The sequence below is a fragment of the Phyllobates terribilis genome, unplaced genomic scaffold (assembly GCF_046119375.1).
Source record: "Phyllobates terribilis strain yellow unplaced genomic scaffold, ASM4611937v1 Scaffold_3__8_contigs__length_932513732, whole genome shotgun sequence".
Lineage (NCBI taxonomy): Eukaryota > Metazoa > Chordata > Amphibia > Anura > Dendrobatidae > Phyllobates > Phyllobates terribilis.
In genome coordinates this window covers 579274587-579295251 of record NW_027362763.1, presented here as the reverse complement: position 1 = coordinate 579295251, position 20665 = coordinate 579274587, and the positions used below count along the sequence as shown (strand labels likewise).

General features: G+C 41.6%; 1 protein-coding gene across 1 annotated transcript in view; it reads left to right on the top strand.

Moving 5' to 3' along the window:
* The window catches only part of RNASET2 (ribonuclease T2), a 143247-nt gene extending 122860 nt beyond the window's left edge, over positions 1-20387 (top strand). The window contains exons 9-10 of the mRNA XM_073671449.1: positions 4196-4270; positions 20019-20387. Of these exons, the coding sequence (XP_073527550.1) occupies positions 4196-4270; positions 20019-20204 (261 nt within the window). The 3' untranslated portion in view covers positions 20205-20387. The remainder of the gene's footprint in view (positions 1-4195; positions 4271-20018) is intronic.
* Positions 20388-20665: the final 278 nt, after the last annotated feature.

Here is a 20665-nt window from a genome sequence, read left to right as displayed (position 1 = left end):
ACCGGGAAGAGCGTTGCCGGGGCACCTCTCTTCAGCGGAGACCGGGGGCGGAGTGAGACGTCGGATCGGCTCGTGCGCATAGCGCTATCTGGCGCAATTTTACTGAAGACACATTTATAGTGTATCTTCAGCAAAATGGCGCCGGACAGCGCGGTGCTCTGTCGCCACACTCCTCCCCCGGCCTCCGGCAGAACAGGACGCTGCAGCGCTGGAGTACAGAGAAGAAAGGTGAGTATAACTGTTTATTTTTTTGGGGATGTGTGTATAGTGGGGGGGTGAGGGGTGCCACGCATACCGGGATTAGGGATGACACGCATACCAGAATAGGGATGAGGGGAGCCATGCATACCAGAATAGGGATGAGGGGTGCCACGCATACCGGGATTGGGGATGAGGGGTGCCAAGCATCCCTGGATTGGGGATGAAAGCTGCCACGCATACCAGAATAGGGATGAGGGGTGGCACGCATACCGGGATTGGGGATGAGGGGTGCCATGCATACCAGGATTGGGGATGAGGGGTGCCACGTATACCGGGATTGGGGATGAGGGGTGCCATGCATACCAGGATTGGGGATGAAAGGTGCCACGCATACCAGAATAGGGATGAGGGGTGCCACGCATAATGGCATTGGGGATGAGGGGAGCCACGCATACCGGGATTGGGGATGAGGGGTGCCACGCATACCGGGATTGGGGATGAGGGGTGCCACGCATACCGGGATTGGGGATGAGGGGTGCCACGCATACCGGGATTGGGGATGAGGGGTGCCACACATACCGGGATTGGAGATGAGGGGTGCCACGCATACCGGGATTGGGGATGAGGGGTGCCACGCATACCGGGATTGGGGATGAGGGGTGCCACGCATACCGGGATTGGGGATGAGGGGTGCCACGCATACCGGGATTGGGGATGAGGGGTGCCACGCATACCGGGATTGGGGATGAGGGGTGCCACGCATACCGGGATTGGGGATGAGGGGAGCCACGCATACCGGGATTGGGGATGAGGGGTGCCACGCATACCGGGATTGGGGATGAGGGGTGCCACGTATACCGGGATAGGATGGTGGGGGCAGCACAAATACAAGGAGGGGGGCAGCACATACCAACATGGGAGACCGTATACCAACAAAAATGCTCGCCACCCGGGCGTAGAACGGGTGGTTCAATAGCTAGTGTATCTATATTATCATATGAGATTATCTTTGGCAAAAATGGGTTGCAAGTTTCCCATATCTGTAACTCTGTTTCATGGGCGATACCCCAAAACTCAAGGTACCATCTCATATATAGAAAAGGTTCAAATATTTCAAACAATCTGCAGAAAACTTTTATAGGAAAAAAACGTAATTAAGATGCTCATTTAATCCATAGGGGGAAATTGTATTTAAATAGAATATCCACTTAGCTTCTCTTTGGAGGATCTGCTGATCCCAGCAACCTCCTCTCGGGAACCTTTTCATATGATCTATTCCCATGAATTTTTTACATTTTTTGTTTCCAGCTTGCTTGCTGTTTATATGTCTGGCTAATGCGGTGTCTCTTCTCTGTGTTATGTTTCCAAGATGGTCTATATGTCGTCTAAACTCGCATTTAGTTTTTCCGATGTTTTCTTATCCGCAAATACATATGGCTTTATATATTTTTCCTTGTGTGCGACAGTTAATAAAATGAAAAATCAAATTCAGCTTAGATTACACCCTCCTCCAGCCGTTCGTCTAGGATGGACCTTAATTCACTCCTATATTCTCCTGTTGGATTAGAGGGCAGGATCTCATAAGTTTTTTTTTATCCTTCAGGATAGTTTAACACATCTGAATATTTTGACACATTTGTGAGGACTATGCCACATGTTTAGAGCAGTAAAGGATCTCAATATGTTTACATGAAAACTCAGGTGGCAGAAACACTTTGCCGCACAAGACAGACGATTGTGCAGAGAGCTGGGTATTCCATCTGAACTTCGCAGGACGTTAGACTCTTGAACAGCTTAGAGGAACCAATCCCCCACTACAACGCGAAAGGATCCCTTTAGTACATTGAAGACTAAAAGTAAAAAAATGCCACCAACCCAAAGTGATATTTCAGCAATTGATGTCTTTACAACCCTAGTAACTAAAGATTTGAAAGCACTAGAAAAAGAGGACATTGGCAGTCACTGCAACTGCACTATGGAACAAATCATGGCAGATAAAGAGTTGGTCATCAAGTCCTCAGACAAAGGGGGAACATAGTCCTCATGATTGTGTCAAAATACTCAGACGTGTTATACTATACTATAATATTTTCCAGTATATATGTAAAAGTAAGCACTATATTATGGGTAACAATTGCAAGGTCCATACGGTATGTTAAGATGCTGTTAGAACACAGCGATGCGACTATATACAATATCTATGCAACATTTTATGAATTGCACTGTTCTTAATGTTATTACTATCTAACAATGAAAGGACTATTAATGCCTTTATGTCTCAGCTTAACGAGCATCACTCTCAGTATTAGGCAGGGCTGTGGAGTCAGACTCTGTATAAAATGGACTGACTCCTGAAATATATAATAAATTGGGTTCAGTAGTTCAATTCTGTATGTGCTGTAAATGTTTTCGTAAGAATTTGGAAAAATTATGAAATGTCCTATAAATGTCTGTTCTATTCCTGATCTAAGGATTTAGGCTTTTAGTTGAGATGAATCTGTGCTGCACTTTATGTACATGCTCAGTAGAGAGGCAGTGCTGTGCACGGAAGTCATAAAAATTGAAGAGTTGGAGTCAGTGGTTTGGCTTACCGACTCCACAGCCCTGGTACTAGGCTCATCCCTGTTATAGTCTCTGTAACCTCCTCTGATCATTACACTGGCCCTAGCGTGGGTCACTGGTATTTTCTGCTAGGCCGCAAGTTCTAGATATGTGAGTCACTGGGCATGCAGTGTGCTCGTCGCACTGGCCGTCTCTTTTCTCTGTAGCATGGCCCCAACGTACACCCTGTACCGTACTTCTACACTGGAAGTAACAGCCCACAGAAACGGCTCTCTGCTACAGCCAGATTGTCTCCTGTGCCAGGTTTGGATCTGGTCACAGTCTTCTACTGGTGCTGCTTATGGTCGTCTACTGGTGCTGGGTCTTCTACTGGCGTCGCTTACAGTCTTCTACTGACACCGCTTACAGTCTTCTCCAGCATTTGACCGCTCTCTGTCCCTTCTGTGGCCATGGTGGCTGTAAGCCAACTTCGCAGCAACACGATGTGCCTGGTACAGGTCCTGGCGCCAACTCCGCCCTTCTCAGTTCGACCAGGTCTCTTATATTTTGTAACTGCGACATGTGTCACCTGTCTCGGTGTCCTCTTTAATCTCTTCCTCAGGATGCATTTCCACTCTTGGGGTTCCTACCACTATAATGCACTTCCACTTTTAGGGTTCCTACTACTATAATTCATTCTTTATTTTCATTTTCGCCTTTGACCAGCAGGTGGCAGTGTTCGTTTGCAATTACTCAGCTAAGCATCAACTGTACTCATCTTCTCTCTTGTCCAGCTCCTTACACCTGTCTAGAGGCTACAGGTGTAATGCCTGAGCCAATACTGACCACACTGGATGGATGGAGAGTGTGTCAAGGTATTGCTGCCACCTGGAGAGGCTGAGGAAACTGCTTGCCCTATCTTGAAGTATATCTTTTAATCAGGCAGAGTGTTAATGGAGTAAAATAAAAAAAAAACTTGAGCTATTTCCTAGATCCTGTTGAACAGTCGTGACTATAAGGTGGGTTATTACCAGGTACAGAGAACACCAGGTACAGATTCTGCTGCCTATCCTGCCATCTGCAAGCCACTTCTCCCTTAGATTTCATTTTATTAAGACCTAAGGTTTTTTATATATAATTTTAAATTGCACTAGGACAGAAAATAATTTTGGCTGAGTGTGAATTTACTAAGCTGAAATATTTCTATAGCTGGAATGCTATTCAGTAAATGTATATGCATACACAAGTAGGTTAAATGTTGGTAATGAATTGATCTAGCCTTTGCAATTAAAATTTTCCTCCAAGCACACTGAAATCTTAGGCTGGGGCTCAGTTGAGAGAAATTATATGCTTTCATATCAAGCGAATTTACTTGTCCTTCACAGGTCATCTTCATTTTAGTAATAATTTATGCAGATGTAATGTTTTTCATTATATTTATTTTTGTTTTTAGGTGAAAGAGATCAAAGACGCAATTTTTAATACATTTGGAATTGACCCAAAAATTCAGTGTCTTCCTCCACATCAGGTAACAGATCTACCTTGCTGGTAATACATATCTGTGCTATTATTTCCACATTTGTCAGTTCAATCAAATATTTGCAGTTTTGCGATTTTTAACATACATTTCTATTAAATTATACATTTGTTATTGTGATAATAGACCAGGGCTGCACAACCATTATTGGTCCAAGGGCCACATTGTCATACTGAAGCAATCTGGGGGCCACATTAAAAATTAAAGGGGAATTATCTGCTGTGACATTTATGGCATATTGATAGTACATACCATAAATATCTGCGAGGTATTCTATTTGCAGGACTCTTAACTACAAAACTCAGGACTCTAATGGGACGTTCACATTGAGGTTTTTTTACGAAGATTTAGAAATAGATTCTGTTAATAAATCTACATGAAAAAAAGTGTCAAGTATTCTTTGAATACTTTTCCGACTCCTTTATCGTGTTTTTTTCACGATCTTTTGAATATTTCGCAGTAAAACTATAGCAAGCTTATTCAAAGAGTATTTGAAGCATTTTCTTTGTGTGTGCATTTGCTTTTAAATCCTCGTTAAAAACTGTAAAAAGGCTCTAGAGAGGAATCTGTCATGCATTCACATGGCTCTCTACAATAGATCATGGGTTTTTGCATACTGCTTAATGTTTCACAACTCCCATAGACTAGCGTGGATAGAGTCACAGACATGGAAAGCCACTTATCTAATTCACACACTACTTTCTGGATTGCGAAATGGGTTAAGAGACCCCGTTCTCTACATATATGAGGCATCCAGAGATGCAGGGCCGTGTTTGGCATTCATGCTGCCCTAGACACTTTAAGTGGTCACGCCACCTACTGATCAGTCAGACTAAGGGTATGTGCACACAGTGTTTTTTTTCTGGCAGATCCGCTCTGTAACCGGCCTGAAAAAGTGCTAAATATATGCTAAAAAGAATGAAATCCATGGGCAACGTTTCTGCTGGCGGAAAGTGACGTCAAGTTTAACATGCCAAGCTGAAGGAGACCTTTAAGCCTTGCAATACTTTTCTGGGAAATATGCAAATTGTCTCTTCAGGGAGGAAGAGGACCAGAACTGTAGTGCCACCTATTGGAAGTAGCAATCCTAAAAGTCAATAATTTGTAGACACTGTGTTTCGGGGTACCGCCCCTTGTCAGTGCATAGTGTGAGATCTAGTTTGGCTGGGTGAGAGGTGTCTGACTGCGATCCAAAGGGTCATGTTTCTCCTTGCGGAGAATGACATGTCAAGCCTGACATGCCAAGGTGAGGAAACTTTTAAGGCTTGCAATGCTCCTTTTTGCATGTCAGGTTTGATATGTTACACACCGCAAGGAGAAAGATTACCCCTTGAATCCCGGTCAGATGCCTGTCATCCAGCCAAACCAGATCACACACTTTATAACGACGAGGGACAGTACCCTGAAACACAATGTCTGCAAATTGAGATTTTGGTTTCGACTTTTATCCTAAGTCATGTGGCAAGGCTCATTAGAGGGTCGATATTGACTTTTAGGATTGCTACTTCCAATAGGTGGCACTAGAGTTCTAGTCCTCTTCCTCTTTGAAGAGACAATTTGCAAAAAGAATAAACTCATACACTGCAATGTAAAAACGACTCGCTGTTCATATGTTCAGTCTTTTGAATTTTTTTAACCACTTCAGGTTTTACAAGACATGAAGCGGCTAAAAAAAGTGACTGGCCCATTAAAAAAAAATTGATGACCAAAAGATGTCTGAAAATACGACCAAAAAGAAGCAAAAAAAGTTACTTTGGGACAAAATGATGATTGTGTCCTGAAGATCCTTCTGTCTGAAAAACTCCAAGGATTCACAGACGTGTAAAAGAAGTCATGTACACATACCCTGACAGTGCTCATACCCTTCAGATGTTAGTTAAGACCCACATACACAGACTAAATTTGGTCAAACCCGCTCATACCAACAGGGTCTTTAGTCAATTTCTTGTTCAGCTGATAGACATTCAGATAGTTGTATTTTAAGTCCAGCACACTGACCTCATAACGTTTTAGTATCAAATCTCATAAATTAAAGATTACAAATCTACATGACCATATCACTAGAACCACCATCAATACAGTAATACATCACTAGAACCACTGTCAATACAGCAATACATCACCAGAACCACAGTCGGTACAGTAAAACATCACCAGAACCTCCATCAATACATGAATACAGTTAGGTCCATATATATTTGGACAGAGACAACATTTTTCTAATTTTGGTTCTAGACATTACCACAATGAATTTTAAACAAAACAATTCAGAGGCAGTTGAAGTTCAGACTTTCAGCTTTCATTTGAGGGTATCCACATTAAAATTGGATGAAGGGTTTAGGAGTTTCAGCTCCTTAACATGTGCCACCCTGTTTTTAAAGGGACCAAAAGTAATTGGACAATTGACTCCAAGGCTATTTCATGGACAGGTGTGGGCAATCCCTTCGTTATGTCATTCTCAATTAAGCAGATAAAAGGCCTGGAGTTGATTTGAGGTGTGGTGCTTGCATTTGGAAGCTTTTGCTGTGAAGTAAACATGGGTCAAAGGAGCTCTCCATGCAGGTGAAACAAGCCATCCTTAAGCTGCAAAAACAGAAAAAACCCATCCGAGAAATTGCTACAATATTAGGAGTGGCAAAATCTACAGTTTGGTACATCCTGAGAAAGTAAGAAAGCACTGGTGATCTCATCAATGCAAAAAGACCTGGCCGCCCACGGAAGACAACAGTGGTGGATGATCGCAGAATAATCTCCATGGTGAAGAGAAACCCCTTCACAATAGCCAACCAAGTGAAGAACACTCTCCAGGAGGTAGGCGTATCAATATCCAAATCTACCAAAAAGAGAAGACTGCATGAAAGTAAATACAGAGTGTTCACTGCACGGTGCAAGCCACTCATAAGCATCAAGAATAAAAAGGCTAGACTGGACTTTGCTAAAAAAACATCTAAAAAAGCCAGCACAGTTCTAGAAGAACATTCTTTGGACAGATGAAACCATGATCAACCTCTACCAGAATGATGGAAAGAGAAAAGTATGACGAAGGCGTGGTACAGCTCATGATCCAAAGCATACCACATCATCTGTAAAACACGGCGGAGGCAGTGTGATGGCTTGGGCATGCATGGCTGCCAGTGGCACTGGGTCACTAGTGTTTATTGATGATGTGACACAGGACAGAAGCAGCAGAATGAATTCTGATGTATTCAGAGCCATACTGTGTGCTCAGATCCAGCCAAATGCAGCCAAACTGATTGGTCGTCGTTTCATACTACAGATGGACAATGACCCAAAACATAAAGCCAAAGCAACCCAGGAGTTTATTAAAGCAAAGAAGTGGAATATTCTTGAATGGCCAAGTCAGTCACCTGATCTCAACCCAATTGAGCATGCATTTCATTTGTTAAAGACTAAACTTCAGACAGAAAGGCCCACAAACAAACAGCTACTGAAAACCACCGCAGTGAAGGCCTGGCAGAGCATCAAAAAGGAGGAAACACAGCGTCTGGTGATGTCCATGAGTTCAAGACTTAAGGCAGTCATTGCCAACAAAGGGTTTTCAACCAAGTACTAGAAATTAACATTTTATTTACAATTATTTAATCTGTCCAATTACTTTTGGTCCCTTTAAAAACAGGGTGGCACATGTTAAGGAGCTGAAACTCCTAAACCCTTCATCCAATTTTAATGTGGATACCCTCAAATGAAAGCTGAAAGTCTGAACTTCAACTGCATCTGAATTGTTTTGTTTAAAATTCATTGTGGTAATGTCTAAAACCAAAATTAGAAAAATGTTGTCTCTGTCCAAATATATATGGACCTAACTGTACATTGCCAAGCTTAGTACAGTAATCAATTGTAGTGTCAGATCAGCCCCAAATACAATTGTATCGCATTAACCTACAACTCCCAGTATGTTTTTAACAATGGTAAGGAGATTCTTGAAGTTGTTGTTACCAGCCATCATCAGACTGCGGACCATACAGGAATCACAGTACTGCTTGGTCCTAGGCAGAAGCTTTATTAAACATTTAAAGATTAACTTAAAGGGGTTGTCCAGTACTTTTAAAAATATGCCAATATGTTTTAATGATAAATATAAGCTTCTTTCTAATTACCTCCTGGTGCTGTTTCTGCCTTTGAGCGGGGCTATTTGTGGCCGCTCAGAGGCAGCACGTGACTGCTGGCTCTGACATCCACTGACCTCATAAAAAAACAAGCAATGTGAACTGAGGTCTAAGATGGTAGACATGCAAGAAATAGGAGCATGTTCACACTAGCAAAAAGAAGCAAAACCTACAAAAGACAAAAATATATCTCATACCCTACCATCATTATATATAAATGTAAAGCAAAGTTGCATAATAAATATAGGGTACTTAGTGAACTATTTTTGATCAAAAAAAGTATACAAGCCGTCCCACCAGCGGCAAGGTGACCCTAAATTGGGACGGTACCTATACTGTCTATATTAAAAACCTTACTGTATATCAAAGTTGAAGTAATGCATATAAAAGGGTAGACAAATAGGACCGGGTCCCAACTCCAGACCACCTAGGCCCGTGGTAAGCTACATATATACTAATCAGCTCAACAAAGGGGATGCCACACCCTTAAATTACACAGAATGCAAACAAGACAAAAAAACAAGCAATGTGAACTGAGGTCTAAGATGGTAGACATGCAAGAAATAGGAGCATGTTCACACTAGCAAAAAGAAGCAAAACCTACAAAAGACAAAAATATATCTCATACCCTACCATCATTATATATAAATGTAAAGCAAAGTTGCATAATAAATATAGGGTACTTAGTGAACTATTTTTGATCAAAAAAAGTATACAAGCCGTCCCACCAGCGGCAAGGTGACCCTAAATTGGGACGGTACCTATACTGCCTATATTAAAAACCTTACTGTATATCAAAGTTGAAGTAATGCATATAAAAGGGTAGAAAAATAGGACCGGGTCCCAACTCCAGACCACCTAGGCCCGTGGTAAGCTACATATATACTAATCAGCTCAACAAAGGGGATGCCACACCCTTAAATTGCACAGAATGCAAACAAGACAAAAAAACAAGCAATGTGAACTGAGGTCTAAGATGGTAGACATGCAAGAAATAGGAGCATGTTCACACTAGCAAAAAGAAGCAAAACCTACAAAAGACAAAAATATATCTCATACCCTACCATCATTATATATAAATGTAAAGCAAAGTTGCATAATAAATATAGGGTACTTAGTGAACTATTTTTGATCAAAAAAAGTATACAAGCCGTCCCACCAGCGGCAAGGTGACCCTAAATTGGGACGGTACCTATACTGTCTATATTAAAAACCTTACTGTATATCAAAGTTGAAGTAATGCATATAAAAGGGTAGACAAATAGGACCGGGTCCCAACTCCAGACCACCTAGGCCCGTGGTAAGCTACATATATACTAATCAGCTCAACAAAGGGGATGCCACACCCTTAAATTACACAGAATGCAAACAAGACAAAAAAACAAGCAATGTGAACTGAGGTCTAAGATGGTAGACATGCAAGAAATAGGAGCATGTTCACACTAGCAAAAAGAAGCAAAACCTACAAAAGACAAAAATATATCTCATACCCTACCATCATTATATATAAATGTAAAGCAAAGTTGCATAATAAATATAGGGTACTTAGTGAACTATTTTTGATCAAAAAAAGTATACAAGCCGTCCCACCAGCGGCAAGGTGACCCTAAATTGGGACGGTACCTATACTGTCTATATTAAAAACCTTACTGTATATCAAAGTTGAAGTAATGCATATAAAAGGGTAGACAAATAGGACCGGTTCCCAACTCCAGACCACCTAGGCCCGTGGTAAGCTACATATATACTAATCAGCTCAACAAAGGGGATGCCACACCCTTAAATTGCACAGAATGCAAACAAGACAAAAAAACAAGCAATGTGAACTGAGGTCTAAGATGGTAGACATGCAAGAAATAGGAGCATGTTCACACTAGCAAAAAGAAGCAAAACCTACAAAAGACAAAAATATATCTCATACCCTACCATCATTATATATAAATGTAAAGCAAAGTTGCATAATAAATATAGGGTACTTAGTGAACTATTTTTGATCAAAAAAAGTATACAAGCCGTCCCACCAGCGGCAAGGTGACCCTAAATTGGGACGGTACCTATACTGTCTATATTAAAAACCTTACTGTATATCAAAGTTGAAGTAATGCATATAAAAGGGTAGACAAATAGGACCGGGTACCCTATATTTATTATGCAACTTTGCTTTACATTTATATATAATGATGGTAGGGTATGAGATATATTTTTGTCTTTTGTAGGTTTTGCTTCTTTTTGCTAGTGTGAACATGCTCCTATTTCTTGCATGTCTACCATCTTAGACCTCAGTTCACATTGCTTGTTTTTTTGTCTTGTTTGCATTCTGTGCAATTTAAGGGTGTGGCATCCCCTTTGTTGAGCTGATTAGTATATATGTAGCTTACCACGGGCCTAGGTGGTCTGGAGTTGGGACCCGGTCCTATTTGTCTACCCTTTTATATGCATTACTTCAACTTTGATATACAGTAAGGTTTTTAATATAGACAGTATAGGTACCGTCCCAATTTAGGGTCACCTTGCCGCTGGTGGGACGGCTTGTATACTTTTTTTGATCAAAAATAGTTCACTAAGTACCCTATATTTATTATGCAACTTTGCTTTACATTTATATATAATGATGGTAGGGTATGAGATATATTTTTGTCTTTTGTAGGTTTTGCTTTTTTTATCCACTGACCTCATGACAAGTCCAGGCTGCAGCCGAGGGTCCCTCTTCCGCGTTTCACCGGTGGCTGCTGGGTTGTGGGCGGTGTTACCCTGCGTGTCACACCCGGCATCCACCGCGCCCTCTTCCCATTCATTGGGAAAGTGCGCGGTGGATGCTGGGTGTGACGCGGGGAATAACCCCCCCACAACCCAGCAGCCACCGCGGGGACCCCAGCGCTGAGTCACGCCGTACTTGACGTGACGTCAGCGGGGGGTCACGTGCTGCCTGTGAGCGGCCACCGATAGCGCCGCTCACAGGCCGAAACAGCACCAGGAGGTAATTAGAAAGAAGCTTCTATTTATCATTAAAACACATTGGCATATTTTTAAAAGTACTGGACAACCTTTTTAACTTTTGGAAGATATTTTATATTTTAGGCTCATGGATTCTCAGCAGATTGGTTTGAGTCTGAAGTTGACTTAATTTAAAAGGGTAATGCAAAATCACATCCATTGTGCATATTGATGTGCAGTAACTTGGCATGTTGTGATGTATCAGTATCTAATCAGTGCTTAGAGTTCATCACAATTTCTGTGTTAGTTTGTCCACCTGCTTTTTGAGAATTGACCACAGTTTCTCAATGGGATTGAGACCTGGGGAGTCTTCTGGCCATGGACCCAAAATGTCAATGTTTTTCTTATCCGAGCTACATGGTTATTACTTTTTCTTTATGACATGGTGCTCCATCATCCTGAAAAAGCATTGTTCATCACCAAATTGCAACTAAATCTTTGTTAGAAGTTGCTCTTGGGGGATGTTTAGATACCTTCTTTGTTTTTGACAGTGTTTTTGGGCACAATTGTGAGTAAGTCCACTTCCTAGGATGAAAAGTAATCCCACACGTGTGGCCTCGGGATAATAATAATCATTTTTATTTACATAACACTAACAAATTCCGCAGCACTTTACAGTTAAGTAGGGACATGTACAGACAATAAAAAAATACAATGTAACACATTTCAACAGTTAGGCTCTGTGCCCACGATGCGGATTTAATGTGTTTTCGCGGCACCATTTCCCCTGCGAAAACGCATTAAAAACGCATGTTAAGTTGTCTGCCATGTTTCCCAATGATAATCCGCATGTGCTGTGTACATGCGTGAATTTCCGCTGCGGATTATCATTGCGGAAAAATCCGCAGCACAACCATTTCTTGCGCCGCCATTGACTTGCATTGAACCGCATAACATCCGCATGCATACATGTATGAATGCTTATGTTATGCAGTTCAATGCGCATATGGTACCCGGGTCTGGAGAAGAGGAGACTGTCCAGACCCGGGTACCATTAGTAAAAAAAAGAATAAAACGTAAAAAAATAAAAAAAAACATTATACTTACCTCTCCGGCGGCTTCCTCTGTCATCGGCGTCCCGCGGTGTTCTGAAAGGACCTGCGGTGACGTCATTTAGTCATGTGATGGTCACACGACCGCTGACGTCAGCGGTCGCGTGACCTGTCAGCTGACTAAATGACGTCAGCGCAGGTCCTTTCTGAACAAGTATTGATGGCCTGTAGATTTCTGTGTGTGTGGTAAGTGGGGGTGTCTTGGGTGTTGAGACAGTCGTTGACGGAGAAGGAAAGAAGGTTGTGGTCAGAGAGTGAGAGAGAGGAGTTAGTGAAGTCATGCAGTGAGCAGAGTCGTGAGAAGACCAGGTCCAGAGTATTCTTGTCTTCATGTGTCGGAGAGTTAGTAAGATGTGTGAGGCTGAATGAGGAGGTTAGAGAAAGAAGATGAAAGGCAGATGGGGGAGAGTGGCTCATTAATGGGGATGTTAAAATCCCCCATGATGAGAATGGGGATATTACAGGATAGGAAGTGTGAAAGCCAAGTGGCAAAATGATCCAGAAACTGACGGGGAAAGTGTGGAGGGCAATATACAACCGCCACTCACAGGATGAAGTTTTTGAAGAGTCTAACCATGTGGACTTTGAAAGAAGGGAACATAAGTGAGGGAACTGGAGGGATGACCTGGAAAGCACATTGTGATGTAAGGAGCAGACCAACACCTCCACCTTGTCTTCTCTCAGGTCTGGGTGTATGTAAAAATTGTAGCCGACCATATAAGAAAGCAGCTGCGACGGTGGTGTCAGACTGCTGGATCCAAGTTTCAGTAAGAGCCAGAAGGTTACGGGAATTTGAAAGGAAGAAATCTTGGATGTAGAGGAGTTTATTGCATGCTGAGCGTGAGTTCCAAAGTGCGCAATTAAAAGAGACAGCGAAGGCATGCAATGAATGTTTATAACATTGGCAGCTTTTCTATGTACTGCAGGATAAGTGTTAGTTATAGTAGTGTATGGAGGCCCAGGGTTGGGAGAGATGTCGCCAGCGACTAATAGAACTAATAGAATGATTTGTATGAGTGTTTTGTGTGCTTTATGGTGGTAGTGGATGGTTTACAGTGATTGAGAAAAGTCAGTAAGGCCTCAGTGTTGTACATGGGAGAGGGGAAGAGAGAGGGGCTGATGTATAGAGATCGTGTAGAATATGTCAAGGGGCGGTAGAGGTGAAAGGAAACAGCAGTTAGAACATATATGAAGCAAAGAAATATGGAAATTAGATGTTTCAGTGCAACTGAACGAGGAGGATGTTTGTTTGAATATCTGACATAACTTACCTGTCTCCTGTCCACTTGCCATGTTTAACTGGCGAAACACTCTGAATATTTTGGACATAGAATAAATTTCACAAGTGTCTTAGCACACATACTCTCTTTAAGCCAGATTTGGATAGTGTGCTGGGATGTAGGACCAGTTTGCCTTGTTGAATAAGCAATTAGCAAGAGACCACAGCAGACATTACTATGCAAGACATACAAACATCCAGGGGCTGGCTAGGTGGGCAAGCATACAGCAGTGGCCCATGAGCAGCGGCACAGCCTCACTGCGCAGGCGCCGGACATGTAGAAATGCGCATGCGCCGGACATGTAGAAATGCGCATGCGCCCCACAATAGTAGTGCTTGCCTGGAGCACATTGCATCACTAACAAAGCAATTGGGGCAGTATAGATAGTAGCTAGGACGTGACAGGTTCCCTTTAAAGCCAGGGATGTCAAATTCAAATACACAGAGGGTTCAAAGCTTGGACAAAGTCGCGGACCAACCTTGATATTTATTAAAAAATATGTCTACAATTGAGGAAGTTTTTCTTTATGAAATGTAAAGATTAATTTAAAAATTATAGTGGAATATTATAATATGTTATGTAAAAGTAGTAAAAAGCATATGGCCCAATGCCCTAATTTAAATATGTAATTTAACAGAGGATAAAAATCCTTGAATGAAACAGATAATAATGTATGGTGCAAGCAAAATTGCCCCCAAACACAGTATGATACCCCCACAGTGAATTCCTCCGTACTCACAGTATGATGACCCTACTGTACCCCTCTCCCTCAATCCCCCCAACAAGGTATGGTGACCCCATCACAGTATGATTCTCCAACTGTAATCCCCACACAGGCCTCCATATAGTATAATGGGCCCCACATAGTCCTCCATACAGTATAATGGGCCCCACATAGTCCTCCATACAGTATAATGGCCCCACATAGTCCTCCATACAGAATAATGGGCCCCACATAGTCCTCCATACAAAATAATGGGCCCCACATAGTCCTCCATACTGAATAATGGACCCACATAATCCTCCATACAGTATAATGGGCCCCACATAGTCCTCCATAGAGAATAATGGGCCCACATAGTCCTCCATATAGTATAATGGGCCCACATAGTCCTCCATACAGTATAATGGGCCCCACATAGTACTCCATACAGAATAATGGCCCCACATAGTCCTCCTTACAGAATAATGGGGCCCACATAGTCTTCCATACAAAATAATGTGCCCAACATAGTCCTCCATACTGAATAATGGCCCCACATAATCCTCCATACAGTATAATGGGCCCCACATAGTCCTCTATACAGAATAATGGGCCCCGCATAGTGCTTCATACTGTATACATGACCCCTCATAGTGCTCCGTACTGTATATATGACCCCGCATAGTGCTCCGTCTTGTATATATGGCCCTGCATAGTGCTCCGTACTGTATACAGGCCCCGCATAGTGCTCCGTACTTTATATATGGCCCTGCATAGTGCTCCGGATTGTATATATGGCACTTTATAGTGCTCCGTACTGTATATATGACCTCGCATAGTGCTCCGTATTGTATATATGGCCCTGCAAAGTGCTCTGTATTGTATATATGGCCCTGCATAGTGCTCCTTACTGTATATATGTCCCTGCATAGTGCTGCGTACTGTATATATAGCCCTGTATAGTGCTCCGTATTGTATATATGGCCCTGCATAGTGCTCCGTACTGTATATATGGCCCTGCATAGTGCTCTGTATTGTATATATGGCCGTGCATAGTGCTCCGTATTGTATATATGGCCCTGCATAGTGCTCCTCACAAAATAATGGCCCCAGATTAAAAAAATAAACACTCACCTCTGCCATTCCAATGCTGAACCCTACTTACCTGTGGGCCCACGAGCCGTCCCCCTTTCACTCCCATCAGGCTGTGCGCCCTCCCATCAGGCAGCGCTCCCTGATGGTAGGGCGCGTGCAGAGGAGAGTGTCCGCTGCAGTATTGCCATCAGGCAGCACAGTTTGGGCCGCCCGACCGAGGCGATGGCTGACGGCCGGGCTGCCGAAAACCGCTGCTGGATGACCGGCCTGTGGGGCCATTGCCCCTCTGCTACCCGGCCCAGCCTGCCCCTGCAAACATCCACACTGGACAGACGCAGACAACAAATTAGCAAATGAAATACAACTGAAAAGACGTAAAGCTAGCACCTTAGTGAATAATCCCTTCTGGTCACTTCTGGAACATTTCTGGAATATTTCCATTATACTTTTCAAAAACTTCACTTAGAATTATTGCACTGCTCAGAGCCCATGGTCAGAGACCGGGCAGGTGTGAATAGAAAGGATGAAAATAACGTCACCCCAATCCATGTACTAGCTGCAGAATGTCAGTCTGTACTTAATATTTTACTTGGAGAGAAGTAGCTTCTTTGCTGCCCTTCTTGACACCAGGTCAGTCTTCAAAAGCCTTCATCTCACTGTGCATGCAAATGCACGGACACCTGCTTGCTGCCATTCCTGAGCAAGCTCTGCATTTGTGTTGAACTGATCCCGTAGCTGAATCTTCTTTAAGAGACAGTCCTGGCACTTTCTTTTCTTTCTTGGGCACCCTGAAGTTTTTTTTTCTCAGTAATTGAAGCACATTTTAAAGTTCTTCATGATCTAATAGATGGTTAATTGAGGGCAAATCTCTTACAAACAGCAACATCCTTGCCTTTAAAGCCATTTTAATGCAAAGCAATGATTACTGCATGTGTTTCCTTGGAGGTAACCACGGTTAACAGAGAAAGACAATGATTTCAAGCAACATCCCACATTTAAAAGCAAAAAGTCTGCGCTTCTTATTCAATCAGCATGACCGAGTGATATTAGCTACTTTGCAAATGACTTTGCATTTTTATGTAATTCATCTGATCTCTCTTCATACAATCTAGAGTTAGTGCAAATTGCCGCTTTAACAACTGAAGCAGCTAAGTTTGTTTCAGTCTTAAAACTTTTGGTCAAGACTATACATGATCTCTGCATTATAAGATCATACCCTGCTGTAAGTGAGCAAAAAGCAATAGTGCATATAAATAATATAGGGTATTCAGTAAACATTGTTTTTGATTAAAAAAAAGCATAAAAGCCATCACACCAGCGACAAGGTGTACCCAATCTGGATGGTTCTAACATCTAGTATTAAAAGCTTTTAATATTAGAGGTTAGTATTAAAAGGTTGTAATACTAGCGGGTAGGACCAGTCTGATTTGGGTACACCTTGTTGCTGATGGAATGGCTTTATGCTTTTTTTTTCCTTTATCAAAAACTATGTTTACTAAGTAACCTAAGTAAAGTGTTATTTATATACACTATTGCTTTTTACTTACTTACAGCAGGGTATATCTTCATTTTGTTTCTAGCTTAGGTGTTGTCTTTTTAATGGCCAGTGTGAACATGCTTCTACACATTGCATGTATACCAATTTATAATCCAGTTCATTCCTTTCGGTTTCGCTTTAGGTTCTTGCACTATGTGCAAGCAAGAGTGTGGCCTTCCTTTCTTTGAGCTGGGTACTACGTCTATATGGCTTCCCAAGGCTGGGTTTCCATAGTCACACCCTGGTTCTGCTAGGCCATTATTCACATTGAGGTCATTTTCGACAAATTGCAAAGTTTTAATACTAGTGGTTAGGACCGTCCCGATAGGGTACACCTTGTCACTGCTGGCATGATTTTTACGCTTTTTTTTAAAATCAAAAACAGTATTTACTAAGCCCCTTTGCTATTTATATGCACTATTGTTTTTTACTTATAGCAAAGTATATGTTCAATTTGTTTCTATTTTAGGTTTTGTCTGTTTAATGGCCAGTCTGAACATGCTCCTATACATTGCATGTATACCAATTTACACTCCAGTTCATTTCTTTTGGTTTTGCTATCTATTTTAAAGGGAATCTGTCACCCCCCTGGGACATATATAACCTATTAATATGGGTATACAGGTTATAGAAATGTTAATCGAGTCCTACTTATATGCCTCATATTAATGGTCTTGTTGTTGTGAAATCTTATATTATATCGTTACGTTAATGATTCCATCCAGGTCCAGAAGAAATCCCCTCCTTCTGTCTTCATTAAAATATCACCCACCTCCCCTGCACGTCACAGTTTACTGTGACGTGCAGTTGTGGTGCTGTAATCCCACGCCTGCACACCCTCCACGATCCTCCCTTGTATGAGACAAACTCTCCGTGTCTCGCCAGCGCCTGCGCAGGAGATCAGACTAGTGTATTCCGTGATCTTCTGCGCAGGCTAGTCACGGATGCTTTGTCCCATAGAAGGGTTGATCATGGTGGGAGTGCAGGGCACAGGGGCGGGTTTACAGCACCGCAACTCCACGTCACAGTACACTATGACATTCAGGGGAGTGCTATTATAATGAAGAGAGGAGGCAGGGATTTCTTCTGGAGCTTGGAAGAAATTATTAGCATAAAGTTATAATATAAGATTTCACAACAACAAGACCATTGATATGAGGCATACAGGTAGGACTAGATTAACATTAACAAGAAACTACTAGTGTGTTTTCAAGCAAAAACACTGGCAAAACGCTCAAAAAAGATGTACGGGCACATTTTGAACCTTCCAATAGACTTGTATTCTAAAGTATACAATGTCATCAAATTGGGAAAACACAAAAAATAGTCAAGTCACTTTTTTAACTGCTTGGTGTCTTTAGAAATCTGAAGTGGTTAAAACATGCTCAAAAGCCTGAACAGCACAGTAAGTCGTTTTTACATAGAAATGTATACAGCGGGTGAAATAAGTATTGAACACGTCACCAATTTTCTAAGTAAATATATTTCTAAACGTGAAATTCTCAACAGATTTCGGTAGCAACCCATCTAATCCACACAGGCAAAGAAATCAAACCATAGTCTTATGCATTGCTCACGTGTGATTTTGGCGCATTCTGCAAGGTTCCTTGGACTTTTTCTATGAACTCTGAACTTTTGTACCTTCCATAAATTTTCTATTGGATTCAGGTCAGGTGATTGGCTGGGCCATTCTAGCAGCTTTATTTTCTTTCTCTGAAACCAATGGAAAGTTTCCTTGGCTATGTGCTTGGAATCATTGACCTGCTGAAATGTCCATCCTCGTTTCATCTGCATCATCCTGGTAGATGGCAGCAGATTTTTATCAAGAATGTCCCAATAATTTGTACAGTTATCCTTCCTTCAACTACATGAAGTTTGCAAGAGCCGTATGCTGAAGAACAGCCCCAAACCATGATGTTCCCACCTTCAAACTTCTCTGTTGATATGTTTTTTTGGGGTGATATGCAATGCCATTTGTCTTAAAAACATGGTGTGAATTATGGCATCCAAAGAGTTAAATTTTGGTCTCATCTGACCAGACTAGATTCTCCCAGTGTTTCACAGACTTGTTTAAATGTTGAGCAAACTATAAATGCGCTTGGACATGCCTTTTGTTCAGCTATAGTCTTGCGTGGTATGTGTGCATACAGGCCATGGAGGTTGAAGGCATTACTTATTGTTTTCTTTGAAACAATTGTACCTATTGATTCCAGATCTTTCTGAAGGTGGTCCTTGGCTCTTGGGCAACTCTTCTGATCATTTTTTTTCACTCCTCTGTCTGCAATCTTGCGGGAAACACCTGGTTGTGGCTGGTGTATGGTGAAATAATGTTCTTTACACTTCCGGATTATGATCCCAACAGTGCTCAATGGAACCTTCACTCGTTCATTCTTCTGGAACCAATGCCCAATTTGTTTTGCAACAAATAGTTTGCGAAGGTCTTGAGGCAGCTCACTGGCTTTCCCATCATGAGATATTTCTTGTGTGGCTCCTTGGTAATGAGACACCTTTTTATAGGCCATCAGTTGAACCAGCTGATATTATTTTTCACTAATTGGCGGAATTGCTTACTAATTACTGATACATTTTAGCTGATGTCATGACTTTCCATGGTTTTTTGCGCCTCTTTCTTCACGCGTTCAATACCTATTTCCCTGTGTCATTTCTCATTATTACACATAATGTGCATAGTTATTTCATCCGCTTAATGTTCATTTTCTTGAGTTTTTAATCAGCTCTTCTTCAGGCCGGTTTCGGAGTATACTCCCCTTAAAAAAACATTCTGTGCATGTAAAACTAGAAACTCTATGTCTTCAAAGTAATAAGCAGATGTGCCTGCTTCTGCAGACTGGCACAGGAGTTAGGTTTTCCTTAGTAGTTGATTTATGGGTGCAATTTATAAAACAACTGTACTTGAATATCTTTTAACTAATCTGTAATTGACCTTTCAGGGTGAAGACATACAAACTCTTGGACAAATTGAATTATGTTTTACAAAAGATTTTGAGATGGAAAACTGTACAGAAACTGAAGAGACTGAAGACAGCCCACAAGTTAAATTAGAATCATATTATGTGCCATTACATGTTTGTGACAATAACTTGGACACCTTTTATCCACCTGCAGAACTATTATAGACTGCTATAAAACCAGTAGTAAAGGTATAGATTTTTGTATTAAGCTTCTTTTGATTTAAAATTCTGTTCTGGATTGTTTTTGTACTTAAGAAATTGGTAGCATTGCTATTTGTATTCTATTTTGTTGTGTCACTGGTGGTTCATTGATCAATTAACTAAAAATAAACATGCTTTTAAATATTACTAATTGTCCATTTTTTTATTCTGCAAAAATGTTGCTTTTCATATTCTCCTGTTTAGCCTTTTCCCTTGTAAGCTAGACTTTTATTGTGGAGGGGTTTCATGAGACTGAGCAGATTCCTTTTTGTGTGAGTTTTGCAGATTCCTGCAGGAATGGGTCCTACCTGTGGGCCAGACTCCAGATCCACCTGCTACTTTGAACAACTCAATGAGCTGAGCTACATCTTAAGGCCACGGCCGCACTATCAGTATTTGGTCAGTATTTTTTCTCAGGAGTGGGA